This window comes from Bidens hawaiensis, unplaced genomic scaffold (genome assembly GCF_021521415.1).
Source record: "Bidens hawaiensis isolate Kalapana, Puna unplaced genomic scaffold, B.hawaiensis_p1.1 tig00016203_1, whole genome shotgun sequence".
Lineage (NCBI taxonomy): Eukaryota > Viridiplantae > Streptophyta > Magnoliopsida > Asterales > Asteraceae > Bidens > Bidens hawaiensis.
In genome coordinates this window covers 325578-353322 of record NW_027492477.1, presented here as the reverse complement: position 1 = coordinate 353322, position 27745 = coordinate 325578, and the positions used below count along the sequence as shown (strand labels likewise).

Here is a 27745-nt window from a genome sequence, read left to right as displayed (position 1 = left end):
TTTTGTTTATTTGGTTTCAAAACAAATAATGAACACTCTTGTAATAATGAGGATTGTCATTTGGGACAGAAATGTAACATAAAAAAACCCCGATGATCGGGAAGCGGTAACAATGTGAGGAGATTATGGATATCCATAACATGTAAATTGTGTCGGTTTTAAGGTTTGAGAGTGAATAGATATACTGGAATACAATTCATCTATTTTATTAGTGTATACAGACACAACCTTAACTCGAACACACTAGCTTAAAGCGTGTGACCAAACAATGTTGTGTATAAATGGGTGTTAAAAGAGTTATAAATGGATTTGTTGGATGATCTCATATAGCTTCTATGTTTTAGTATTCAATTTCAAACGATTTGTAATAGACAGATTGAACATGTCAACCCAACATGACTAATTTATTAAAAGCACTAAACATATTAACCAGAAAATAGCATGTTAAGAGATGGCAACCCATAATCAATATATTTGAAGTGTCGTGACAGTAAATGGCACCCCTAGATATCAATTAACGCGGTTAAATTCTTAACAACAGATAATGAAGTGTTGATTACAATGTTTTTTTATTTAAAATTATTTAACTAGTTGGATTCTTAGTATGGAAAACAACAAATCTAGCAATTTTTTAAACCTATTAAACCTCTATAACTATGAAGAACACAAATAAACTTGCACATGTTCACCTTTAAAATAAAACCTTGTTATGCCATTCATGATAGTAAATTTAATTTTTCAAAATAAAATAACAGAAAAAACAAAGAGCCTCATAACCAACATGTCTCTGCAAATTTACAAACGACAGCGCACGCGTAAATTTCTAGACGGTTCAAGAGTTAAGGGCGACGGTTGACTTTTTTGAAGCTTTGATCAATGGATTTGCAGAAGAATGAAAATGATTCCTTGAGTTCACCTGGAAGAGGAAAGCTCAATGGAGGAAGTATTCCATAATCTTGTTGACCTCTTCTCGGCCCGGAAGAAAACGAATGCGCCATTGCGGGCTGCTTCTTGTTAAGGCCTTCGATTATGAAGGAAAACGCACCGAATGTAATGCAGCTCTGCAGAAGCGCCTGCGGTGCACCTGGTGAAATGAAAAAAATAACATAGTTACTAAAATTTAAAAAAAAATAAATAATAATAATAATAATACTATCATGAGATCAAGTTGTAAACGTGCTAAACGGGCTGTAATGAATAGGTTAAACCGGTCTTAAGCAGCTCAATCCGTTTACAAAAACGGGTTAATGAGTAGAACTGCTCCATTATATGGGTTGACAGGTCGGATTTTTTAACTAAACAGTAAACAGGCTGATGGGTCAACACTACTTAACCAGACGGGTTGACGGGCCAGCCTGTTTAAATAATCGGGTTGACGGTTCAGCCCGTTTAATTAAACACGTTGACAAGTCGACCAGTTCAAGTAAACGGATCGTCAAGTCAGCCTGTTTCACTAAACATGTTGAGGGGTCAAAGGTTGGCCTGTTTCACTAAACGGGTTGACAAGTCGACCTGTTTGGTTAAACAGGCTTGACAGACTTAAACATAGTTGACGGGCCAGCCGGTTTAAATAAACTGGTGGACGCCTGACAGTTCGGCATGTTAAAAAAATTGACCTGTTTGAGTAAGTAAGCAGGTTGACAAGTCGGGCCTGTTTCACTATACATGCTGACGGGTCAAAGGTCGGCCTGTTTCAGTAAACGGGTTGACAAGTCGACCCGTTTAACCAAACGGGTTTGACCTAAACATAGTTGACGGGTTGAATTGTTATCTGATTCTGTTTAATCATATACCACATAACTTACAAATTTACGCCAAACAGTCAAAACACCCAGAGCGTCGAATCCAGATATTTTCATTATTATTATTATCGTTATAGCTACATAAATCTAAACTTAAAAACTCAAAACATAAAACCTTTAAGTACCTGGAAAACTTAAAGCAAGACCGGTACAACATCCAGCTACACCTGCATTAATAACTGTAGAAAAAAAAAGATTTAAAATTAGCGCTTTTAATCTTGTTTTAATTCATGTCTAAATTTAAAGAAGTCGTACCATCATCTTTCCCTCGAAGCCTCTTTAAGAAACACACGACCAAACTATGAACTCCCGACAAAATCGCAAAAGTCTGATTACAATTAAGAAAAAAAAAATATCAATTAATAAAAAACATAATATTACGTTATTAACGTCTATTTGCGAATCAAATCATCAATACCTTAGCAGACGACGCTGCCTCTCCAAACGATCCTTTAAACCCTTGTTTCTTAACCAGTCCGGAACCTTAAAAAAATACCCAAAAAAAAAAATAAAAAAAAATGCAAGTTTAAAACCTTAGTAATATCGAATGATTTTCTAAATTCTTGCTTCAAATGTAGAGACAAATAGTGTAGTTAACAGCCTTGGTGTAACGAGATTAATAAAACTTGAACACCAAAGGCTTCTAACACAATAATATAGGTGAGCTTACTGACCATTCACATAACATAATGGACATTACGCCAAGATGTGATTGGCTAATTAGTCACCAAATAATTACCTAGGCAGGCTCGTTCATTTAACTTTAAACAAAAACACAGTGTGAATATTTGTTCATTTAACTAAATGAACAAAAAACTTTGTTCGTGTTAATAAACAAACTTCCCACCAAACGGTTCATGAACAGTTCACTGAATTTCATTTACAGATACCTACCTACCAAATATCAAAAACCCAATTTTCGAAAGTTATCGAATTTCGAGTTTTTCGAGTCCGATTCGAATACCCAAATTCACCCAAAAAAATTGGACTTTGGGCTTGATATTAAATATGTAGCCCAAATAGTTAGATTCCGAATTTCAAATAAAACCAAAAATCACAAATTCATTGAAATTTTGATAACCGGATTTGAACCTTCAATTCCGAATTGATTTTTGAGTCCAATTCAAATATTTGACACCCTATCTTTTCCATACCGTAGTGACAAAGCTTAGTATAATGTCGGGGGGGGGGGGGGGGGGGCTCAAATGTTTTTTTATATCATAAACGAGGGGGGGTTCAAATTCTCAGCCAAAAGCAGGTAAATTTGCACTACTACGCAAAATTTCGGTAAAAAAGGGTAAATGTACACGACGTATAAAAATTTTAGGACGGAAAACGGGTAACACTACTGTGGGGCCAGGTCCACTCGCTGTTCATAAAGCTCGAGGCTTGAAGCTCGGGTTCGGATAAAACTAGCTAAAGAAACTTGATTTGAAACATCCTGATTGAGTTGGCTCATTTTTGTAACCGAGCCTAAATCAACCTAGGCTTGGCTCGGCTCGTTGGCTCGATCTTAAGCTCATTTAACTTCAAAATTGAGCTAGAGCCTAGCTAAGTTCCCACGTTTAATTTTGAGCCCGAGCTCGAAATCACCCTGGCTCAACTTGGACTCGTGAACAGCCCCGCCCTGGCCCTCACTAAGCTTCGGTACACAATTTTGTTCGAATTCAGTATCGGTATTTTCGATACCTGTACCGATAAAATTACCAATTTCATTTTCAAACACACAATTAATCCCACAAAATTAACACCCTATTAATATTAATATATTCAGCCACAGATAATAATAATAATAATAATAATAATAATAATAATTATTACAATAATAATGTTACTACTATTAACAACAAACCCAACAAAATTAACACCCTTTCAGCTACAAATAATAATAATAATAATAATAATAATAATAATAATAATAATAATAATAATAATAATGTTAGTACTACTTACCATAACCAAAAACAGAGCCCATTAATCCACCGCCAGCAGCATCTCCAGCAAACCGGAATATACAAACCAAAGGCAGACTTGACTGACTCTGACTACTATTAATATTATTATTATTATTATTAGTTACTGTTAAAGCATCAGAACCACTCACAACTGGTTCAGACTTAGAATTAGGTACCACCGTAACAGTAAACGTACTGTTAACGTTACCAACGGTTTCGTCATCGAAATTATTATTATTATTATTAATTGGATCAGCCGCCGTTGGTGGTGGTGTTGATGAAGATGAAGATGAAGATGAAGATGAAGATGCCATTGTTGTTGGATGGTTTTATTATCCGGAAAGACCAAACCCTAGACAGACAAAGGTACTTTTGAGGTTTATATTATATTATTTGGTTGGTTTGGTTTGTTAATAATATCGAACCGGTTTTATAGTCCTAGATAAAATGGTGTGCCACGTCACCAATTCTTTCATTTTATTTTTAGACTAAATTGTGTTTTTGGTCGACATGGTTTGTCGATATATTCGGTTTAAATTCAATAGTTTTAAATTTGCGATTTTAGATCTTGTAATTTCATTTCATCTGCAATTAAATCCGAATCCATTAACTCAGTTAAGTCTGGTTGTAAAACCCATCAGCGTACCATTCACGTGAGGGGCAGTTTTGTCAGGTATTTTTCACAAATACACCTCAGCCCCTCACGTGAGGGGCCTTACGAATTATGATTGGGGTTTATTTGGGGAGAAAAATGACAAAAATGTCCCTCACGTGAGGGGCACGCTGATGGGTTTAACGATCAGACTTAATGGAGTTAATGAATTCAGATTTAATTGTTGGTGAACTGAAACCACAAGTTCGAAAATCACAAATTTAAAACTATTAGACTAAACCGCATATTTGAATAAACCACATGGACGAAAACCACATTTCACTCTATTTTTTATGTTAGTTTTTTGTTGTGTTTTTTCCTTAAAAAAGTTAGTTATTTTTTGAGGTTAGCTGATTTATGTTTACCGAATTCGTATTAATTCGGTTCGGTCACCTACGATTTTTCTTTTTGTTGGTTCACCATGGTTGTTTTTTCTTTAATACGTTTGTTTTGTTTTAAGTGTGTTAAGCTATTTGTATTTGGGTGTTAGCAACTTTATTTTTTCTTATTTTGGTAGTGTAATCTGATACTGACTTAATTCATGTTGTTTTAGAATCGCAACGCGTGGGTTTTGCATATTGTTTTTTTTTAATATATATTAATTTGTTGTGTTTGGGCGTCGATGAGTTTATTTTTTGGTACCGTGTGGGTTTTACCAACCGACAACAAGTCGTTTTACATATGTTTTTTTTTACCGCAGGCGATATGAGTTTCTATAATATTCTGTGCGTTTAAATTTTTAGTTTTATTGTCTTGAACCGAAGCAACGCGGTAGGTTCATAACAAGGTATCATAATGGTACTTTTAATGGTACCGCGATTTCTTTATCGGAAATATATATGAACATTTTCTATCATAAATTATACAAGTATCATTACACACGTTGTTGGTTTATATCTCTTACTAATCTAATTTTTATATGAGTTAATTACATAAGGAAATTTAAATATAAAAACTAGTAGATTAATAAAGAAGTATGTTTATGATTCAGGTAAGCGGGTGTATTTAGAAATCAAGTCGCATATCACCCAATAGTAATACAATACATCTCCTTTACACATGAGTATTTTTAATAAATCAAATACTCGATTTCATACCCGAATACTCATTGAATATGTATGGTTTTGGGTTTTGCTCATTGGGATCGTATTTGTTTTGTCACTTAAGCCCTGAATATAAACTAACAGCCGGACAAAGTTTTTTTTACTTTTACTTTAAAACTTTTTAAAAAGTTCTAAATCAAAATTCAATGACACATGAAACACATAAGATAAAAAAGTTTTAAAATGTTCATTTTGACCAAAAAAGTATCTAAAATAGTCAGACTTTTTCACTTTCAAAAGTATTGCCAAAATAGGCCAATGAAAATATTCACACATAAGCTTGTTAGCCTCTATTAAGCCCATATGGCGTGGCATAATCATTTTGTGACACGTGTTCTAAACGCGTTGCAGTCTTACAGAGGAGCCTAAAGCGAAATGATTAGGCTAGGAAGGTGTTGAATCATGCTTTGGCTAAAAGTGAGCCCCTTCCTTCATCGCTTAGGCTACAATGACGCCGAATTATTCTTTCATGAACAGATGAAAGTCATGTTTTGGCTAAACCGAAGCCGTTCCTTCAATGTTTAGGCTACTAGTTCTGAAAAGGAAAATTCGATCCAATATTGGATTTTCTTTTGGTCAAAACTCAAAATGACTAGTTATATTTGCCATTTCATACGCATTGTGTATGTAGTCAAACATGCATTCAATATAATTAAAATTAAATCTCCATCTACATACACATGCATGCACTTAATCTAGTTACATTTCTCACAATATAAATTGGGTAGAGGAGCTAGCCAAGGCTTGCAAATCAAAGTATCAAACAACAAAAATACCACCTTTAGTTGATACTAAAAAATGGTAATAATAATAATAATAATAATAATAATAATACTATGAAGTATCATCCTCATGGATGCTTTAAACATCCATGACGGATTCATTACACTTACATTGCTCATCTTCTCCTCTTTGCAGGGTTTCTTGACTCTGTTCCTCTTGTGCTTTTGCTACGTTTCATTTAGCCCGCAAACCACAAGTGCAGCCACTTTCGTCGTCACAACTTTTGGTGCAAAAGGAGATGGAAACACAGATGACACCAAGGTAATTAAAGACTTAATTTTGCTAGCCAAAAAAGGCAATGACACAATCTGTTTTATGTTTGTCTTCTATTTCAATCTTGAATAGAATATCATAATCCATATTCGTGCTACAAATATAATTAAGAACCACAAACCTACTTAATTGTTTTCTAAATATGGCTATGTCAACTGGCTTTCGTTGAAGCATGGGATCGTTTATGCAACGATAAGTCACGAAACCCGATATTGATCATACCACCAATGAAATCGTTTTTAGTAGGTCCTATTACATTCCCTGGTCCATGCAAGTCCCATGTTGTGCATGTTCAGGTAACACAAGTCGATCTTTAACTCATTAACGGGATTTGTTTTGTCATTATTATCAGTATTATTTTGTATATTGGCGTTTTGTTTCATGAATATTAATTCATTTTATTAATTAACATAGTTTTTTCTTTCAGGAATATTAATTCATTTTATTAATTAACAACTTTTTAAACATAAATATAAGCTTGTTAAATATGAAGTACCAAAATACAAATTACACATTTTCCATAAATATACCATGCGTTAAACCTCATTAATTTTTTTGAGTGAGACTATACGTAAATATATAATTCAATATTTAATATTAAACCTCAATATTTAATATTTATATATTCATATAAATTATAAAATTTTATTAATTCAATCTAAACATATGATCTTCAAAAACGGTAAAAGATGCCGTTCAAAAAATAAAATTACACCTTTGTTTTATATTTCAGCAACTTCGAATTTGAAAAAAAAAAAACAAATTTAAAATTTTACAAAATGTATAAGTTTCGTATATCAATTTTTTATTTTTTATTTTAAAGAGCTCATAAGCCCATAGTAATTATAAAAACGTTGTATTAAATTTGGGACATGGTATTGTAAAAAAAACGATTAACGTACAGACCATACAAATGATTAAATATAAGTCGTGTAATAACTAACATAAGTTGCATGATTATTTCATAAGTGACGCAATTTTTTATTGGGTAATTATTTTTACATGCTTACTATTTTTGTGTGATTATTTTACATGTTGCGTATTTAAGTAATGTGCAATAACTTATATATGCTGCCTAACTAATTTAATTAATGTGTTATAAAAATTTAATTAATGTGTAATTATAACGTGGTTACCACTAAAAGTATATTACTTGAATATCTTTGGCGGTTGAAATTAGAGGTGTTCAACGGACAGAATTTCAAACATTCGAATTTTGAAATTTTTAAACTGGATTTGAATTTGTAATAGAAAATACAAATATGATTAAATTTGATTTGCTTCAAATTCAATTCAGCTAATTTGAATTTCAATTCGATCCGAGAACGAAATATGAATTAGAATCAAATTCGAATGTATATGATTTAGTAAAAATCTAATTTAATTCCAGTTTTAAAATCATTACAAAATTGAGTTTTTTTAACAACAAAAAGAACAAGTCTATGCAACAAATAAATTACTCAAAGCTATAACATCCAAAATATTTAACATAGTGGCATCTAATTATATGAATTAATAACCAAAATGACGAACTTTAAATTTTTAGTCTTTTTAACTTAAAAAGACTTACGTAACTAATCTTTTTATAAATATGTATATTTATTATAAAAATAAAATGCACACTTTTAATTTGAATCGATCGAACTTAATATTTTTAATTTGTATTGATTCGTAATTCGAATTGTATTTTGAGTTCCTCAAGTCTAATTCAAGTATTGAACACCCCTAGTTGACATATATTACACACACACACACACACACATATATATATATATATATATATATATATATATATATATATATATATATTTGACATATATTACATATGATAGCTGAGGGATGATGTGGACATTACATTAATTTGTTTTTCTAGTTATATATAAGGATACATTTCTATTCCTTTATTTATTCATCAGAATTTTGGCATTATAATGGGTATGATACATTTGAATAATATTGTAACTTTTGTTTTGATGAGTAGCTTTTGGGCAACATTGTTGCACCAAAGACACTAAATGGATGGAAAGATTGTGCAAAGAGCCGCTTTTGGCTATACTTCACTGGGGTGCAAGGACTCACCATTACCGGCCCAGGCCAAATCAATGGTCGAGGCTCGATGTGGTGGGGAGACGAGGTTAATTTTCTAAATTTAAATTCTGCTCGAGTTTTACATCAACCGACATAAAGAGCTTACTAATTAATTTATTTTATATTTTATTTTTGCAGGTGGCATCTAGAAAATGTAATCGCCCAACGGTATTGAAGAGGTAGGTCCCAGCAGAGCCCAGTTGGACCCGCAAGACTCACCTTGAAGAGAGACGTCTGCGCAGAAACCAACTGGATCCGCAGGACCCACCATGCTCAGAGACGTGACGTCCTTACGCGCAGTACGCAAGCTGTTCCCGCAGGAAATGCCTCCCAATGGTGAAGTACTCCGCCTGTTCCCGCAGCTGCGGATACAAGCCATCAGGGAAGGCCACCCGCGCAGCAAGGCTACACGCACAAGGCACTTAGCTCTCAATAATTCAGTTGTCACCTGAAGGAATGAGCAAAGCCGGGAGCAATCCCGCACAAAGGCGGGAGGGGGAATACTCCCGCCCAAATAAGCCAGTCCGTACGATACGGGAAGATCTTCTGTACTGTACCTGACGAGGTATGGGCAAAAGATCTGACCAAAGATACGACAGCTTATTGACAACAGTATGGCGAGCAGCATGCTCTTGTACTGTATGTCACTATTAGCCGCTGCCTACTCACTAACTCCTGTCATACCACGTGCATAGCCGGCAGTTGGTGGAAAAGGAATAGTACACAGCAGGCCTGGTCACTGTCAGCCGCTGCCTACCCACCAACTACCAGCATGGCACGTGCGTAGGCCACAGTTGGTAGAACAGGAATGCTATTCAGCCGGCTACACCTTCTTGGAAACCTACATTCGGCTATAAATACCCCAAATGGTATGATCATCTCATCTTATCATCTGATCATCATATACTATCTCGTATTACATATTATACCTGATATCTGCTCTAGCAATCTCTTAATATACATTTATATTCAAGAGCAATCTAGTCTGATTCTCACGCCGAAAGGTGGTCACAAGGAGGAACCCCCCCTTCTCAGTAACGAGCTCACGGTGTCTGTTTTGCAGGTTATCAGAAGAACCATCTTTGCCGGGTCTAACCCCTCGTGGGAAACATCTATTTAACCCCCAGATTATCCGTAATCTGCCCGGGGTCAATTAGTGTTTCTTCATTGGCGCCATCCGTGGGTAAAAGCTAGAACTTCATTTCTTTTCAGTTTTTTCAAACTTCTGGAAAGATGGTTAAAGAAACACCTGTAACCACAACCCCACCTACTGGGAGGGATACCGGCGACTACACAGTTTTTACGAACACTACCCCGGTTACCCAAGCCGGGGCAAGTGCAGTAAATTTTACGAACACTACCCCAGTTACCCAAGCTGGGGCAAGTGCAGTAAACAATCATCCCCTGGGATTCAATAATACCCAGGGGGAAAGACAACAGACGAGACTCCCCCGCCAAACACTTGAACAAGTTAAAGCGTGGGCGGAGGCACGTCAGAAGGAATTCCAAGCTGAGTTGGACGAACGCTTGCGTTCCGTCCAACGGGCTGACGAATTTGGAGAGTACTGGGAAAATTATTCGGAGGAATCCGATAGTGACGCAAACCCTCGTCATAGGGCGAAAGGGAAGCGTAAGGAAACGGACTCCCAACCGAGAAGGCATTTTGAAGAAACCTTCAAACCAAAAAACACAGGTGGGAATCCACGTGACTTCTCGAAAACATTTACACCAACTGCTGCAAAGGCAGGAACGTCCAAATTTGCAAGGGATATTGCGGAAGCAATCGTCCCGAAAAGTGCCAAACAGATGTCCAACATCGGCACTTACGATGGTATATCTGATCCAGACGATCATTTGAACAGGTTCATAGCGGGGGCAACCGTCAGTAGTTGGACGGAACCTACGTGGTGTTACATGTTCCAAATGACGCTTGTTGGGGCAGCTAGAGCGTGGTTCGATCGTCTACCGGTCCACCACATCTACGATTGGGAAGACTTCCAGCAGAAGTTTAGCCAACACTTCAGCCAACAAAGAAAGTATACCGAAGAGCAATGGACAATCCTCAAATGCATTCGAGAGGAAGATGAATCTTTGCCAGACTTCATCACTCGCTTCAACTCAAAGAAGCTAAGTCTGGGTAATATCAGCGAAGATCTTGTTCGCGCTGCTTTCATCCAGGGCGCGAACGACCCAGAGCTCATCCGCACCTTAACGGGTAAAGATGGCATGCCATCCACATGGGATGCCATCATGACAGCAGCAAAACGCTTTGCGGAAACGGAGAAGCAACTGGGTAGAGATCTCCCCCAGAGCACAAACCTCTACACCCAGAAAACAAGAGAAGACAACGTCCTTACCGCCCGATTAAACAAAAAGCGGAAGCTAGGCATTTGGCAGTCAAGGGTAAACTTTGACACCTCATCCGGCTTGCAACATCGGTTAGGCGGAAGGGATAACGTACAGTCGAACCAGAACTCTAGATGGACGCCACTCACCAAAAGCGTCACCGAGATATTCGCCACTGAGGAGCTCCCATGGCCAAAGGCTCCAATAATCCGATATCGTCACAATGCTGATCGGAGCAAATACTGTGACTTTCACAGGACAAAAGGCCACAACACTGAAGAATGTACAGACGTAAAGGACATGGTCGAAGCATTTGTCAGAGATTGGATGCTCGTGCACCTCGTGGCGCAATGAACGCTGAGCAGGCTGATGCGTGTAGAACCCCAGTTGGGGAAAACACGAATAAAATTACAGCTTCAATGTTGGAGACTACATACTGCGTAAACAACGAGATCCCGAACCAAGTGCATACCGGCTCGATGGCACTCCCATCCCAACAACATGGAAGGGAGCTCAATTACACAGTTTGCATGTAGATCAATTCCAAATTTGTAAAGAAAAGGCCCAGAGCCACTTCTAATGGAAATGATTCTCCTTAGAACATCGACGCTGATGATTTTACATTTATACTTTTATGAACTTTCAACACTGATGCCGGTTTTTACCGCATACATAAGTGTGAAAGTCGTTGCGTGGGGAAGGCGGCAAAACCCGCATAAACCCAAAAAACTGCAACCTTCACGCAGGTCAGTTAAAGGTAAAGTTCAGTCATCCCACTAAATGAAAGTGCCGGTCTATCCGCATGAATCATGATAGAGGAAACTGAACACTAACCTATTAACAACCGCGCGTCGAACGGTTAATTTATTCCAACACTGATGCCGGTTTTCACCGCATACGTAAGTGTGAAAGTCGTTGAGTGGGGAAGGCGGCAAAACCCGCATAAACCCAAAAAACGGCAAACCTTCACGCAGGTCAGTCATAGGTAAACTTTGGTCAACTAAATGAAAGTGCCGGTCCTAACCGCACAAATCATGAGAGGAAACCGAACCTATTGACAACCGCGCGTCGAACGGATAACTTATTCAAAACAGAGAATTTCTAACAAAAGGATGAGGAAAACCTACACGCAGGTTAGATGTAGGTAAAGTTTAGCCATCCTACTAAGTGCAAGTGACGGTCCTACCCGCACAATCACGAAAGAGGAAGCAAAACTTCAACCTATTATCTGCCACGTTCAAATGTTAACTTATCCTAAACACTTAGAAATTTCAAAAAAGATGAGGAAAACCTCCACGCAGGTCAGATGTAGGTAAAGTTTAGCCATCCTACTAAGTGCAAGTGACGGTCCTACCCGCACAATCACGAAAGAGGAAGCAAAACTTCAACCTATTATCTGCCACGTTCAAAGGTTAACTTATCCTAAACACTTAGAAATTTCAAAAAAGATGAGGAAAACCTCCACGCAGGTCAGATGTAGGTAAAGTTTAGCCATCCTACTAAGTGCAAGTGACGGTCCTACCCGCACAATCACGAAAGAGGAAGCAAAACTTAAACCTATTATCTACCACGTTCAAAGGTTAACTTATTCTAAACACTTGGAAAATTGCTAATTTAAACTAAAGTATGCAAGTCATAACGTTTATAAAGCAAGGAATCCAGTGAAAGTAGCGGTCTTACCCGCACAAAGATTTATATTTCATAATATTCATTACAAGAATGGCCGGGTAACTACCCGCCTACAAGAATATAAATCTATACAAGCTAAATCTATGCTAGCAGTGGGAAGGGATCTTCAGGATCAAGCTTCAGGGCCACTTCCACTTGGACCAGCACCATCAGTAGAGCGTGGCAGTTCAAGGAAAGCTTTAAGGATAGCTAGCCCATCATCAGCAGCAGCAACTTCGTTTACCTTCTCCACCACCGGATGCGGGAAGGCGGCATACTGATTCACTGCTTGGTCGTAAACAGCTTCAGTATCCACATCAAATAAAGGGAAGTTGGAAGGCGGGATGCCTTTCTCAACGAACCCTAAACCAAGCAGGAAGCCGGCCTTTTCCCCATCCTCATGAGAAGCGTTGAGGGCTGCGCTCATAGCATCGTCATAAGACGTCTCCGTGAAGACCCGATGCACAACCTACAAAAAAAAAATACAAGTATCAAAACCTTTTCTATTTACAAAGAAAAGCGTGAAGACATGAAGCTAAACATACCTGAGACAACGCTTCTCGAAGAAGCCATTCCTTGGCAACCAGAGCCTCCTGGAGGGCAGCTTGAGCTTCGTTACGGGCGCGTTCGGCTTCACTTTTGTTGAGGTTGGCAAGCAACACTTCTTTAGCCGCAGCCTCTTCGACGCCCTTTAGCTTCCGCTCAGTGTGGTCAAGCACCCCCCTCTGCTCCAAGATCTCTTGGAGCTTTTTGGCGTCTTCCATCGCCAAGGCATCATGAGCCTGCTGGAGAGCCTCTAATTTGGCTTTAAGCTCCTCATTCTCCACGCGTAGAGGCTCAGCAACAGCTTCAGCCTTGGTGGCCCTTTCAGTTGCGTTCCTAGCAGTTTCCTTAGCCAGCCGAAGCTGTTCATTAACAGCTTGGGCAGCCTTGGAACGGGCCTCGAGACGGGCCTGAACCTCAACTTCAAGGGCCTTGAACGCCTTCTCCTTCTCCGCGGCCGCGGCGGAGAGCCTCATATTCTCCTCCCGGACAGCCCGCGCCTGAGCTACTTCTTGAATGCGAGCTGCTTTTAACTTGTCGTTTTCACGACAAAGCAGCTCGACGCGCGGCTGCATCCGGGCCAGGAGAACCCGAAGCTCATTGGTTAGCCTACCCTCCTGGTAGCTAGCCATGGCTTACCCCAACGCACCACTGGGAGCTGCGTGACGAGCCCACTCCACGCACTCCACAGGTGTGCGAAGGGTTGTTCCTCGGCGGATGTTCCATCGTGGAACATACACTTCATTGGAATCCGACACTGCAAAAAACAAAAAGCAGTTAAGAAAAGATGATATAAAAAAAAAAATAGGCCAAAAGAACCCTACGCACTTGTAGGGTCAACAACAGGCCGATAGCCGCCAAACCCATCACCTGAACCCAAGGGAAATCCGTCCAAGAGGTCAGGTAGATGGGAAGGAGGCAGAGGTTGGCGAGAAGCCCCATGCATACCTGAAGGATCGGCCGTCGCCGATGACGAAGGAGGCATGGTGGAGGCCGCCGCGGCCGCCACGGTCGCCGCTGCGGAATCCGCAGCAAAAGTAACCGCCGGCTCAGTGAAAGATGCGGTAAAAATGGCACTGACAGCCGGCGGTGATGTCATCACAGCTGGAACAGTTGGCTCAATGGAATGAGCAACTGAACCAGCGGAAGCAGGCGCAGCCGCCTGGGTCGTCGCCTCAGGTAGGCTGACCAAGCCTACCGTCATGGGCGGGGGGGGGGGGGGGTACTCCTCCCCGCTCCACCCTGGAATGCGTCAACATCCACGCCTGCACAAAGAAGATAAGTATTAATGATGGAAAACTATGAAGTTAAAGTAAAGTTTGTACTTACGGGTTTTCTTGAGCCTAAAAGTGCGGACAGGCGGGGATGAACCCGATGGAGTCGGCCTCTTCACGCCGGTCACCGTTGTCATCCTGGGCTCTCCGGAGGTGACAGTCGTCGCAGCCTCCGGAGCGGTGGTCTTATCACCACCGGGGTTCCCCGCCACCTCCTCGCTCTCGGCCTCTGAGTCAGACCGAGGCACCGGATCGGCAGTGGAGGCCACCTTCTCCTTCCCCTTCCCGCCGACAGCCTTCTTCTTCCGCACCAACGGAGGACCATCTGCGGATTCCTCATCAGAACATAAGATTAGAGGAATTCCAGCAGAGGTTTCAACATTGAGGGGTCGAGGGTTGAATAGCGCCTTACCTGGCCGCCTGGCGCTCAGGATCTCGTGGCCTAGCGGGTAGACCTCCACGAACCGATCCGCCGTTTGTTCTAGGATGGGCAACTCGTTCTCATCTAGAGCACGAGTACCCATCCGAGCGGGACTGTCAGCCTCCCGCGGATACAGGAGCGACTGCAAGTCGTTCCCCTCTGAAATAAAAGAAAAAGAAGTTAGAAGAGATTCTAAATCAACAAAAAGAAACAGAGCATACTGTAAGGAACAGAGTTCAAACCGTATTCAAGGACGATCAGGATCTTTTGCGCATCCGCATCCTTCCACACCCGGCTCATCCCGAGCATCACCATCCCGGACTCCGCAAACCGGTAAACCGGAGATTGGACTCGGGATATCTTCGAGAACCATTCCGCCTCCTGGTAGTTGGAGGCGTGAAGGCTTGGGAGAGCTTGCCCATTCTTAAATTTCATGGCAAGGGGGATGGCGCGAGCGGAGATGTAGAAGAACTCCCGCTTCCACGAACGAAGACTGCGCTCGGTTGCGCAAATCTTCAAACCCTTGATTCGGGTTATCAGCGTATACCACCCCTGGATGCACCTCCAAGAGTAGAAGGTCATCAGGCGGTCGACGAAGGGCTCAATGCCCAGAATCCGGCACACCCACTCGAAGTGGCGAATATTCAAGAGCAATCTAGTCTGATTCTCACGCCGTAGGGTGGTCACAAGGAGGAACCCCCCTTCTCAGTAACGAGCTCACGGTGTCTGTTTTGCAGGTTATCAGAAGAACCATCTTTGCCGGGTCTAACCCCTCGTGGGAAACATCTATTTAACCCCCAGATTATCCGTAATCTGCCCGGGGTCAATTAGTGTTTCTTCAGGTATGTAACATTGTAACATGTCTAGTGTCTCGAGTTTGAGAAAACTAACATGTAAATGTTTCCAGGCTTTACATTTTAACCGATGCAATGGCCTTCGGCTTAGTGGTACAACTCATGCTGATAGCCCGAGCCTACATATCAGCATTGTTAATAGCCGAAATGTGGATATTGGAAACCTTCGAATTATTGCGCCACGAGACAGCAAGAATACTGATGGGATCGACCTTAGTGCGTCGTCGCGAATTAATATTCATGACTCTAATATTGAAACTGGTATATAACTAACTATATATTTGATTTGTACATCTTGGTTCATAAATATTAACTTGTTCTATTATAATTAGGGGTGGCAAATTGGTTGGGTTGGGTTTGGTCGAAACGAGTAGGGTCGAAATGGGTCAACTAAAACTGGGTTGTTTTGTTCGGGTCAGAACGGGTTAGGGTCCACAGGTTCGGGTCGGAACGGGTCAAAACAGGTTCGGGTGTTTTTTTTTTTTTTTTTTGTGAAACGAGGACAACGGACAAATGTTTTAGTTTTTTCACTTTTTTTGTTTTTGTTTTATATTTTGAGTAATGATTTTTTATTAATTTTTTTTAGAAAAAATGTTGAAGGTTTTTATTAAGATTAAAAACCCCTCGAAATAAAAAATTTAAAAAAACAATAAAAAAATCATAACTCAAAATATAAATAAAAACAAAAAAAATAAAAAAAAAAACTAAAATGTTTTCGCCGTTGTCCTCGTTCATAAAAAAAAACCTGACAAATTAACCGAAACTGAAAAGTCGACGAAAACGAAACAAAAGACTGAAATCGACCCGTCCAAGGCGAAAACTCGAAAGAAACCGAAACCTAACCCGTCCGGTGCTAAAACTCGTGTCGGCACGAAACCTTATCCGAGCCAAATCCTAAACCGATCTCGTTCCAATCCAAAACCCATTTCAACCCGAACATGCCACTTTTCCTTATGAAACTAACCCAAATCGACCCATATATTTAAATTTGTCGACCCATATTGACCCGAAAATAAGAATGTGAAATCTCAAGTGACTCATTTAATTAAAACATATGACCCAAACAAACTCATATATATTTTAGAACAACCAAAATTGACTCATTTGAAATGGTTTGGATCAGTTCGCCACCCTAATTATAATGTAATGTTAATATTTTTTTGATGCAACGAAATAGGCGACAATTGTGTGGCTATTAACGGTGGCATGTATGACGTCAATGTCACGAGGGTGAATTGCGGACCGGGTCATGGCATAAGGTACAAAATGAACAAATATTGTTTTTTTTCTATGTATTTTTTGTCACTATTGACGCGTTTCTGTAGTATTGGAAGCCTTGGGGAAAACAATGGACATGACACAGTGGAAAAAGTACGAGTACATAACTGTAACATCACTGGGACCACAAATGGACTACGAATCAAGACAGTACCGGTAAAATTAAATACAACTTTTGCATGATAGAAATGATATAATATTTTTATACGTTTAAAATTAATATATGTTTAACCGTGTTCTTGTACCATAGGGTGGGACCGGGTACGCTAGGGATATCGTGTTTCAAGATATTCATATGGTTAACGTAGAAAATCCGATCATAATTGATCAGCATTACTGCAATAAAGGAAAAAACTCTGTTTGCCGAGCGCCAGTAAGCATATTTGTATCTTCGGTCATATTACACCACCCCATATGATTTCACATCATTAAACGACTGTTCACAAAACACTTTTGACCAAAAAAGTCAAACTTCATAAACTATTGGTCAAAACGACCGTTCTGACTTCTAACCAATGTTTTAAAAACCGGTATGTACTGGCTGGTTGAACCGGTTATACTGGATTTTGGTAAGGCATCTGGTATTTAAAGCCCGATATTTTTGGGTGGTTTGCTAAAACATCAAACCACCGTTTTTTTAAATACCGGTTTAAACCGGCAAACCGATTTTAAACCAACGGGATTTTTTTTTGTTTGCTAATGAACTAGATAATATCTTTTTTAAAATTGACTTTCAACTAGGGGTGTGCCTGGTGCAGCTCAGCGCGATTTTTGACTGAAACCGAACCAAAAACCAAACTTTCGGTTTCTGATATTTGCAGTGTTTTCGGTTTGCAAATCGAGCCAAAATTTTTTAGTCAAAAAAAATTTTGACCCAAGATATTGAAATTGTGCCAAACATCTGTACTCACTTGTTTTATTATATAGCCAACACGCCCCGCGGTAAAAGTGAGTGATGTGAAGTATCTTAACATACACGGGTCTTCAGCGTCAAAGCAAGCGATTACCTTCAACTGCAGTGGGAAATATAAGTGTACTGGAATCTTTATGAACCAAGTTAGATTTACCGGTCACGAAAATTTTTCATACTGTAAAAATGTTAAAGGGAAATTTGTTTCTACCAACCCAGCTGTTAGATGCAGAGATTGATGTAACCATAGTATGATATTATTAATGAACTATAATATATATATATATATATATATATATATATATATATATATATTAAAAGAAATTATAGTTATATTTTTGGTGGGAGTAAATACAAGCTTAAACTATATCTTTTGTTGATAAAAAACTATTATAAATCACATTTCAAAGTAAAAAGATGTTTAACAATAATACTTTAATTTTAAAAATGATTTTTAAACCTTAACAAAAGGTGTTTTTAAACTAATCCTCTCCAATTTTAATTTTTTTGTTTTAACTAGTTATACTCCCCCCCCCCCCTTTTAACAAAGGGTGTAAATAGGCGGTGGTGATCCCCGTTAAACGATAAGAGATACCCGATATGAACAGGGCCGTTCCCGAGGGCGAGTAAACATATGGGCCTAAAAGTAAAAGTATAAAAATAAAAATAAAAGGGCACATAGTTTGGTTTAAACAATTTGACTTTTTAAATCGGCTTGATTGGGACTATGCTTATTTATTTATTTATTTTTCTAAAAACTGGCATAAACAAATTGTATATGGTTTTTTTAAAAAAAAAAAATTAATATAGTTAATATAATTTTTTTTTTAAAAAATCCGGGCCTCTGTGGGTGATTGGGCCTGGGACGGTTGTCCTCCCCGCCCCCCTCCCACTCTCCTAGAACCTCCTGATAGCAAATTCCCTCGACAAAATAGCAATTATTAATAGCAGAAAGCCTAAGTTAAAGTTGTCTTGACAATATAAATGCAGAAGAGTAAAACAACAGCAGATAGGCCACTTAAGTAATTGACCGATGCGAAACATGAGACCAATTATACCATGTAAAAAGGTGTTCTTATCCACGAGTCATAACCAGTTTGTCGCAATGTCACGCACCAAAATGGGTTTTGTTTTATCTAGATTTTGACACCTTAAAAACGATTGTATTAACGATCCGAATCATTTCATTAAAACATTAACAATAGAACCTACATTTATAAGGACGGGTTACAACTACTTATGCTAAAATATCTAACAATGTTTATCCTAACCGTTAAAACTGTCAAACCACCAAAACCATTCGACAGTTTCACAATCAGGCTGACTTGCTTCGATTTGAACAATCCGGTTGTTTCAATAAACCACTCGGTGTAAAAATGTAAACAATGAATTAAATGACACTGGTAGATTCAAAAGGTTACAGAAGAAACTTAAAACAAAGAATAAAAAACACACAACTTCCTGTCATCAACAAAAACCACTATGGTTACTTACTACAGTAGAAAGAAACTTAATAATGGTTTTGATATATTGCTCCAAATTCCGCCCTCCACGCCTGATCATCATCATCATCATCATCAACGTCGTCGTTGACTTTAATATCCGAGTCTTCTCTGTACAATGCAGATTCAGGCAGTCGGCTTTCAGCTAGATATTGTTTCATGGTAATCATCTCCATCTTGTGCTTCCTTTTTTGTTTCTCTATTTGTTTCTTTAACTTATTATTCTCGTCCTCAACGCTTGCAAACTTTTCCTGTATAAATATATTATAACGATTCATGAGCTTTATGCAATATGAGCTTTTTTATCAAGTGTCTTTCGACGTGTTTAAGTGACTCAGTTGACCTTTTGTTATTTAGAAAGAGCAAACTGTTTATATAGAATGAGTTTAATCAATTCGACCCTTTTTGACTTTTTAGTGACTTTGGATCTGTTTGACCAACTCAACTCATTTGACTTTTAAAGAAAAATAAACTGGGTGACTTTCGACATGTTTAACCGGTTCAACCCATTTAAGTATTTAATTCAACCCGCTTAATCAATTCGACCCATTTGACTTTTTGGTGACTTTTGATCTGTTTGACTCTATAAAAATCAAACTGAATGACTTTCGACATGTTTGACCAATTCAACTCATTTAACATAATTAGGCCCGTTGCCCGTTACACGTGAGAAAATACAAACCGGTTCAACCCATTTGACTCAATCGGTTTAATCAACCCGACCCGTTTGACTTTTTAGCGATTTTGACATGTTTGACCAATTCAACCCATTTAACGTAATTAGGCCCGTTGCCCGTTACACGTGATAAAACACAAACTGGTTCAACCCATTTGACTCAATCGGTTTAATCAACCCGACCCGTTTGACTTTGACATGCTTGACCAATTCAACCCATTTAACATAATTAGACATGATAAAATCAGGTCAGGTTGGTCAGTCGGGCTGGAAAACGAAGTAGTTTAAAAAGGTACCTGTGCAACCGATGCTGCTTCCTCAGCTTCTCTCAACCTAACAAGAACCTCACCAGCTGCATGAACAGCTTCAGCAGTATCCCTAAGCTGAGTTTTAAGGCTTCTATTCTCCTTCTTCAACAACTCTCTCTCCTTCGCTCTCTCCACTCTCAACACCGACAGTTCCGCAGCTAACGACTTCGAAAACCGCTTCCCATGACCTTTCTCTCCAGCCTTCGCTGCGGCCCGTTTCACCTCCGCAATCCCTTCCAGTATCAACCTATGTTTCTCCACGAGCTCATTATACTTCTCCTGTAAATCAGCATAATGTTCCACCATTCTACCATGCCCGTTAATGGACCTCATGAGTGCATCATCTAACTCCTCGGTACACTTCTTCTCCAATCTAAGTTCCATTTCTATCTTTTCGGAACGACGTCGTGTGGCTTCTAAGTCAACTCTTAACTCATCAGTCAAACATATCCATTCACTCTCCATTTCCATCCATCTTTCTCTTTCCTTTTGAAGATCTTCTAACGTTTCGGTTCCTTTAAGGTTTGCGCCACTTTTTCGTAACTGGATTGATTGTGATATTAGCGAGGTTGATGATGATCTTAATCTGTCTATTGATTTGTTGGGTGGTGACAGGAGTTTAGTTCTTAAAAATTTGATTTCTTCTAGGAGTGATTCTTTTTCGTTTGCATCGAATGTTTCTTTTATGATTTCTGGCTCGTCATTCCATCTCAGAAGCTGGATTAATATCATAAATAACGTTAAGAAAAAAAGATTTATTTGAAATGTGTGTTTTCTTAATGATTAGATGAGGTGGGCTGACCTTTGTTTGACTGTTACGTGAAATGCTGCCATTACTGATCTCATCAAGAGGTGATGATGTTAAACCTTCTTTCTCTTGTTTATATTGCAATACCTGAAAGTTGACAAAAAAAGGATTAAATTGCATTTTTCAGTGATTTTTTTTCCTGAAAGTTTGAATAAAGATAACGAATATGTGTACTTATAACGATACATATGACTACAAAAATCATTCTATTCCAGCGATTTTTTTCCCAAGTTGTTTTATTTATCATTTTTCATAAAAGAAACTATTTGACCAGAAACACTTATGTCCAAGTTTTTTTTCATGATTTAAAAAAAAATTACACCAAAAATCTTATTTTTTTACACCAAAAAAATACAGTTCGGACAACTTCGACCCATTTGACCGGTTATTGTTTTCTTCAATTGCAAGTTGCAAGTATGGCCCGTTAAAAAATAAGCATAACTGAACTCGACTTATGTATGAGAATATATTTGTGAGATAAATCTAACCAGATTATTCAACTTCTCAATCTCTGCTGCTTGTTCCATGCAAACATTTTCAAGATCTTTCACTTTCTTCATGGCATCTACCTCAACCTGACAAAACAAATGATCTTTAAGTTAAAAAAAACTACATTTCACAAATTAATCAAAAACCTGAATCAAAGTTCATTCTTACTTCATTACTAGATCCTCTTTCCTGGCAATTTGAACAGATATATTTGCTATCTGTTTGAACAGATGCATCATTTGTGTTTGTAGCCAGGTGATCAAAAGACAAAGCAACCAATGACTTATTTAAAACCGAATTCCGTTGGTGATTGTCGATAATTTCCAGCCCTCTGTGAAGACTAGCCGCCAACGATTCTGTGGGCCCCCCAAATACCATACTTGATCTTAAAGATGACCTAATTTGATCACTAATCTTTACTGATTCCCGGGTTACGTTATCTTGAGGGAATGCCACACTCTTTCTCATAACATTATCAATTTTTGGTGATTCTGATAACATAGGACCATTAAATTCATCAGAAGGCCTGCCAACAGCAACTGAAATGCTATCAGTGGGTCCCCCAAATATCATACTTGATCTTAAAGATGACCGAATTTTATCACTAATCTTTGATGATTCACGGGCTACGTTATCTTGAGGGAAAGCCACACTCTTTCTCGTAACGTTATCAACTTTTGGTGATTCTGATAACATAGGACCATTAAATGCATCAGAAGGCCTGCCAACAGTTACTGAAATGCTATTAGTGTTGTGAACTTTTAGATCAATTTCGGGTTCTTCTGGGCTCGTTTCTTCATTTTCACTTTCTTCTTGACAGCTGGCATACTGTTCACTTGCCACATCACCCTCATAACCACCCATAGAGAAGAACCTTGTGCCTCTGGAATCTTCAAATTCATCATCAGAAGAACTATGTAACAGATCTAGCTGATGCTGCAAATCTTTAACATCATGTTCATCAATATTCATTTCTTCTTTCACATCAGTGTCGATTTGTGGGAGGATCAATGAACGGTTAAGGCTAACTCTTAACTGATTCAAGCTTTGGCGTGCACTTCTGTTTTTATAGATTGAGTTGGATCCAAATGAGTAAGCATCTGCTCTTGCTCTAGTTAGCTCTTCCTGGAATCAAATAAGTTCAACTCATGTTAAATTAATTTAGTTAATGTGTCAGAAAGTAATTGTCCTTGTAAGTAGAGAAAGTAATAACTTAATACCTTCAGTTCACGAATTTGATCACTGAGATCATTAACATCATCTTCTGTTATTACATTTACGACAGGGTTATTTTGTATAAGTTTTGCTCGACGTCCAAATCTGAGTGTGCTAACTGTTTCAGCAGAAGACCTGCAGAAAAGATATTTGAGTTTCAAATCATTTGAATATTTTCAAGCCATCTATAATGATTACAACTTTTAATAAAGTGATTTAGGAGGTTTTAGTGATTAAATATGACTAAAATATGACTAAATCACTTTTAATAAAGTGATTTAGGAGGTTTTAGTGATTAAATATGACTAAAATATATGTATATAATTTGGACACCTCCAATAGTTTAAAAAATCTGCTACAAATTATTAGTGAGCCAAATATGGCTACAAAAGTATCTTTAATCGAATGACTTGCGATGTTTATGCAATAGAATTTACATTTTGTGCTTATTAACGCCTCTGACTAGCTAACTTACTTGTCATCTGGGGAGATAGCACATATAAGAGTAAGTTTTGAGTTGCCACCAAGTGATTCCTTCAGCAAATGAGTCAAACAAGAATTGTTGTATGGAATGTCTTTAGATTCTCCAGATTGGTTAGTGTCAGCAAGGATATTAACCAAGTTTCTGCACAAAGTAATAATAGAATCCATCATTAGTTTGCATATTTGAGTTGATGTAGCCAAGTTGTGATATGTACAATATAATGACAAATTGACGACGTACCCAAGTTGTGATATGGATTTTCTCACAAATTCTCCTTCTTTGACACAAACTCTACCAGTGTCATTGGTTTTGTTCTTCTCGAGTCCCGCAAGATCCACGAATGTAATCCTACTTGTCTTTGAACTACCAAAGTGCTTGGAGTCTGTACCCTGATGAATCAAAATTTGGTTACAAAGGTTCAGAAAGTGTACAATATCGATATCAAATAGCAAGATCATAAGACAATATCGATATCATGCAGCTAAGAACATTGCATTATCACTTCATGTTTCAAACACAAAAAAGGCAGTAGTTAACTTGAAAGCTCATAATACCTTGCACCAAGACTCAATGACACATGTAAACACAATATGAGATCTTGAACTTTTGGAGTTTATGCTTGTTGCTCCAATTTTCCGATTGGAGAGGCCCTGCAGCATCAACAAGCAATTCAGATGATGTAATAGTATCCTTATCATATATAATATTTATGAAAACACTACACTCAGTCATATCAAAGGCATCATATTGCTGCTTACCTTGATAAGAATTTGAGTAACATCTTCATAGCCAGTCACATATTCCTCACTCAGATTCTCAACATAAAACCCATGTTTAGCATCATCTTTAATCTGGATTAATATTAACTTCCTCATTAATATCACAAAACAAGAAGTTGAAAGAATAAAAGAAATTAACTAACAACAATCAAAACTCCAAGTAAAGTAATATCCACCTCTAGGTTTCTTTGTGTCGGATCAAGCAAATCCCCAATTTGTTCATTGTATATCTGTGATGGCAATAAATTCATAATTTAGATTTAAAAATAAGAGCACGAGGATGAAAGCTGCCAGAAAGCACCTACCTCAAGGAAGGAACACCGGCACTGATAATTTATCTGTTTACCTTCTGATTGGTCTTTTTCCTGAATTGAAATCCAAAACATCAATCACTATTAAGAACAAAATACCATATATACCTCTTTTTTGTAAATTAAGATTGAACACACTATTGCTTACTTTTTGGATTTCATCAAACAGCATCTGGAAGACGCGTGGAACAATTCCTTGATCACCATTGCTTGACTGACCTTCAAGCATCGCGCTTTGTGGACCCCACATTGTATAGGTTTTTCCACTTCCAGTCTGCAGGACATTAACAGCCATTGAAGACACTGGCAACAAATAGTTTCCATAGATTTACTTACTAAATAGTGGATAAACTACCTGTCCATAAGCCAATGTTAATGTGTTGTAACCTGCCATTGCACTCTTAACCATGGACACACCAACTGATTGAAATGCATCCTCCTGTTACAACACCAACCAATAAGCTTAAAAATTCAGTAATGAAAACTAGAGTTCACATGTATAGAATAATGAAAACTGTATATTATTAATCAACTATATATACCAATACAATGTAAAACAAATCAATACAATGAAGATAATTACAAAGATACCTAATCAAATCATATCTTGTAAGTAAGATAGAAATAATTTTTATCAATAAACACACTCAAACTGTTCACCATAATAAAAGTTAACAGTATCTTTAAATTTTTAATTTTTAAAGACTCATTTTTGTTAACAAACACACTCTAACTAATCAAACTACAACAAAGATAATTTACAAAGACACCTAATCAAATCATATCTCCTAACATGCTACTAATTATGATAGAAATAACTACAATAAACCCTAACTAAATAACTAATATCTCCTAACATGCCCTCAAGCTACTGCACATCTACATTGATTCTTATTATTGACAAAATAAAATTTTAATTTTTTTACACATTTTTATTAACACACTCAAGCTGTTCACCATACTAAAGTTAACACTATCTTTAATATATTAATTTTTAAAGACTCATTTTTGTATCAAACTACAATGAAGATTATTACAAAGATACCTAATCAAATCATATCTACAATAAACCCTAACTTATAACTCTTAACATGCCCTCTAGCAAACACATAATTAGCAAAAAAAATATAAATAAATAAAAAACTAATAGAACATCCAATTCAACAAACCTGGCTAGATTTCGAATCGAGGACCGCGTCCAAAGTAAACTTCCGATCCCCTACCGCCACCGAATCATCCGACACTTTCCTAACCGTAAAATCCCCCTTTTCATGAGAATTCCGAGGCCTAATCCTCGCAATAACCTAACAAAATAATCCAAACACTCGAATCATTATATCTTCTAATACCGTAAAAAACACAAATCAATTACTCAAATTATACCTTAATTCAAGAAACCCAAAAAAACCGATCCGAAACCGAAACAAAAACCGACGGTTTTGTTTTATGTCTTTGTAAAAACCGAACTGTTCGGTTCGGTTTTGGACCTTTGGTTTTGCATGTAATAAAAACCGAAAAAACCGAACCGAACCGAATTTCAAGATTTTTATATTTTTATATTAAGTAATTTATAAGAATTTAATAAATATGTAACTCAAATACTTCTTGGCCAAATGTATAATAGTCTAATATATTAGTTAACAATTAACAAAATTATTTATTAACAAAATTCACAAAATAATTATTTATCAACAAAATTCACAAAATAATTATTTATTTACAAAATTCACAAAATAATTATTTAATAACAAAATTATTTATTAACAAAATTCACAAAATTATTTATTAACAACATTTTCAAGCTCATATGGCAAAAACCGAAAAACCAGAACCGAACTACCTTAACATGTGGATCTTCCGAAACCTGCAGTTGGACCGATTCCTTCACAATCGTACACACTTCATCCGCCGCAACATTCGGATCCTCCGGCGGCACGTTTTCGGAGTGGAATCTCGATAACCTAGGGTTAGGGTTTGAACTCAACTTATTATTCTTTACAGATCCAGATCGTGGAAGTAAGTTACGAAATGAGGAAATCGAAATGCTTCCGGATGTTCGGTGCTTCGAGACCGATGAATTAGACATCGTATTCGCCTTCGGTCAATATCGAATTCGATTAAATTGAAATTGAGTTAATGTGTGTGTGTGTTAATGGAGCGTTTTAGGGTTTGAATTTGAAATTGAAAAATGGTAATGAGACCGTTGGGTTTTGGGTTTTATATAATGGGATTTGAGTGTGTGAAGTTACTGTTTTGCCCTTAGATGTAGCCGTTATATAATGTGGATCCGGATCTATGAAAGATTGGTGAATAATTGAATGTGTGTTTGATTTGGAATATCATTAAATTAACTACTTTTGTTATTTTGAAAAAAAAATGTATCCATTTTTTAACTTCAAAAATATGTAGGAAAGCGGTAGGAGTTTAGGTTTTTTAAGCGTGGACTCAAGTTCAAATTTTATTTGTGTCACTTTTGAGTGGATATTGACAATTAATAATGAATGATTTGAGCTATGTCTTGTGCAAATGTTGTTAATTCGAATCTTGAGCCGACCCGAGTTTTCGTCTCACCGTGTGTTACGCTAGAGAGTTATGCTCTTGTGGTGGCACAACGACTTCAAGTGGCAGTCGGCGGTATAGATTCCCAAGGGAACACTCAAGCCAAACTCTGAAGCTAGCGTGGGCCCGGTTAAGACAACATAGTCTGGGTAGAGTGTGGAGCATCGGGACTAATTACAAAAAAGTCGTCGTTTTAAAAAATGAAAAATAATTATAATTTATTTCAAAAGGGAAACTATGTTAAGTTGTTAACTTGATTTTTTATGTAACTTGATTTCATGCTAAGTCACCTATTAATGTACCATGACCGTCTTTGAAAATTGTTAAAAAATTTGGTTTGACGACGAAAAAAATTGGACTTTAAGTAAAATAGGATTTTTGTTGTTGAGTTTAAATAATTAGTTTTTAAATGGGATTGCTTAGTTATGATTTATGTTGTGTAATTTTATATTATTTGTATAAAAAAATACTTAAACATGTCTAAAATGAGACTAAAACCCACAACCTTTTGGTTGAGAGTCATACAGCATTTGCCACTAGATCAAGCTAGTGGGGTTATGTACTTGAGTTTAAACATGAAATATGCATATTTCATAAAAATATATATAAATTAAAAAAAATCGGGCCTAGCGGGGTGTCGGGTCGGTGACTATCGACCACTCTG

General features: G+C 37.7%; 3 protein-coding genes across 3 annotated transcripts; 1 reads left to right on the top strand and 2 right to left on the bottom strand.

Moving 5' to 3' along the window:
• Window positions 1–690: 690 nt before the first annotated feature.
• On the bottom strand, window positions 691–4071 carry LOC143550931 (chloroplastic import inner membrane translocase subunit TIM22-2-like). Its single transcript, XM_077041478.1, has 5 exons — window positions 3756–4071; window positions 2221–2285; window positions 2058–2130; window positions 1928–1981; window positions 691–1084 (listed from the first exon to the last, which is right to left on the bottom strand). Exons 1-5 carry the CDS (start codon window positions 4069–4071, stop codon window positions 840–842), a joined length of 753 nt encoding a protein of 250 aa, XP_076897593.1. The 3' UTR covers window positions 691–839.
• Window positions 4072–6364: 2293 nt separating this feature from the next.
• LOC143550930 (putative polygalacturonase At3g15720) lies at window positions 6365–18189 on the top strand. Its single transcript, XM_077041477.1, has 9 exons — window positions 6365–6555; window positions 6726–6864; window positions 8550–8702; window positions 8795–8824; window positions 15816–16023; window positions 16940–17021; window positions 17088–17196; window positions 17291–17413; window positions 17968–18189. The coding sequence occupies exons 1-9, from the start codon at window positions 6365–6367 to the stop codon at window positions 18187–18189; spliced, it is 1257 nt and encodes a 418-aa protein (XP_076897592.1).
• Window positions 18190–19459: 1270 nt separating this feature from the next.
• LOC143550945 (kinesin-like protein KIN-12F) lies at window positions 19460–26608 on the bottom strand. The gene is made up of 16 exons (XM_077041491.1): window positions 26363–26608; window positions 25692–25826; window positions 24878–24961; window positions 24671–24796; window positions 24517–24576; window positions 24388–24441; window positions 24191–24283; window positions 23987–24082; window positions 23673–23821; window positions 23424–23573; window positions 22954–23083; window positions 21902–22858; window positions 21733–21819; window positions 21239–21331; window positions 20425–21153; window positions 19460–19703 (listed from the first exon to the last, which is right to left on the bottom strand). The coding sequence occupies exons 1-16, from the start codon at window positions 26606–26608 to the stop codon at window positions 19461–19463; spliced, it is 3432 nt and encodes a 1143-aa protein (XP_076897606.1). The 3' UTR covers window position 19460.
• Window positions 26609–27745: the final 1137 nt, after the last annotated feature.

Bases quoted from the DNA above. Each gene is read 5' to 3' on its own strand.
- LOC143550930 (XM_077041477.1), top strand. From the start codon at position 6,365: ATGGATGCTTTAAACATCCATGACGGATTCATTACACTTACATTGCTC. The intron at 6,865-8,549 runs GTAACACAAGTC...TTTGATGAGTAG, and splicing joins CCCATGTTGTGCATGTTCAG to CTTTTGGGCAACATTGTTGC. The intron at 17,022-17,087 runs GTACAAAATGAA...GCGTTTCTGTAG, and splicing joins GGACCGGGTCATGGCATAAG to TATTGGAAGCCTTGGGGAAA.
- LOC143550931 (XM_077041478.1), bottom strand. From the start codon at position 4,071: ATGGCATCTTCATCTTCATCTTCATCTTCATCTTCATCAACACCACCA. The intron at 1,982-2,057 runs GTACGACTTCTT...TTTTTTCTACAG, and splicing joins GCTTCGAGGGAAAGATGATG to TTATTAATGCAGGTGTAGCT. The intron at 1,085-1,927 runs GTACTTAAAGGT...TCATTTCACCAG, and splicing joins TCTTGCTTTAAGTTTTCCAG to GTGCACCGCAGGCGCTTCTG.
- LOC143550945 (XM_077041491.1), bottom strand. From the start codon at position 26,608: ATGTCTAATTCATCGGTCTCGAAGCACCGAACATCCGGAAGCATTTCG. The intron at 24,284-24,387 runs GTGGATATTACT...ATATTAATCCAG, and splicing joins CGACACAAAGAAACCTAGAG to ATTAAAGATGATGCTAAACA. The intron at 21,820-21,901 runs GTAAGAATGAAC...TTGTTTTGTCAG, and splicing joins AAAGAGGATCTAGTAATGAA to GTTGAGGTAGATGCCATGAA.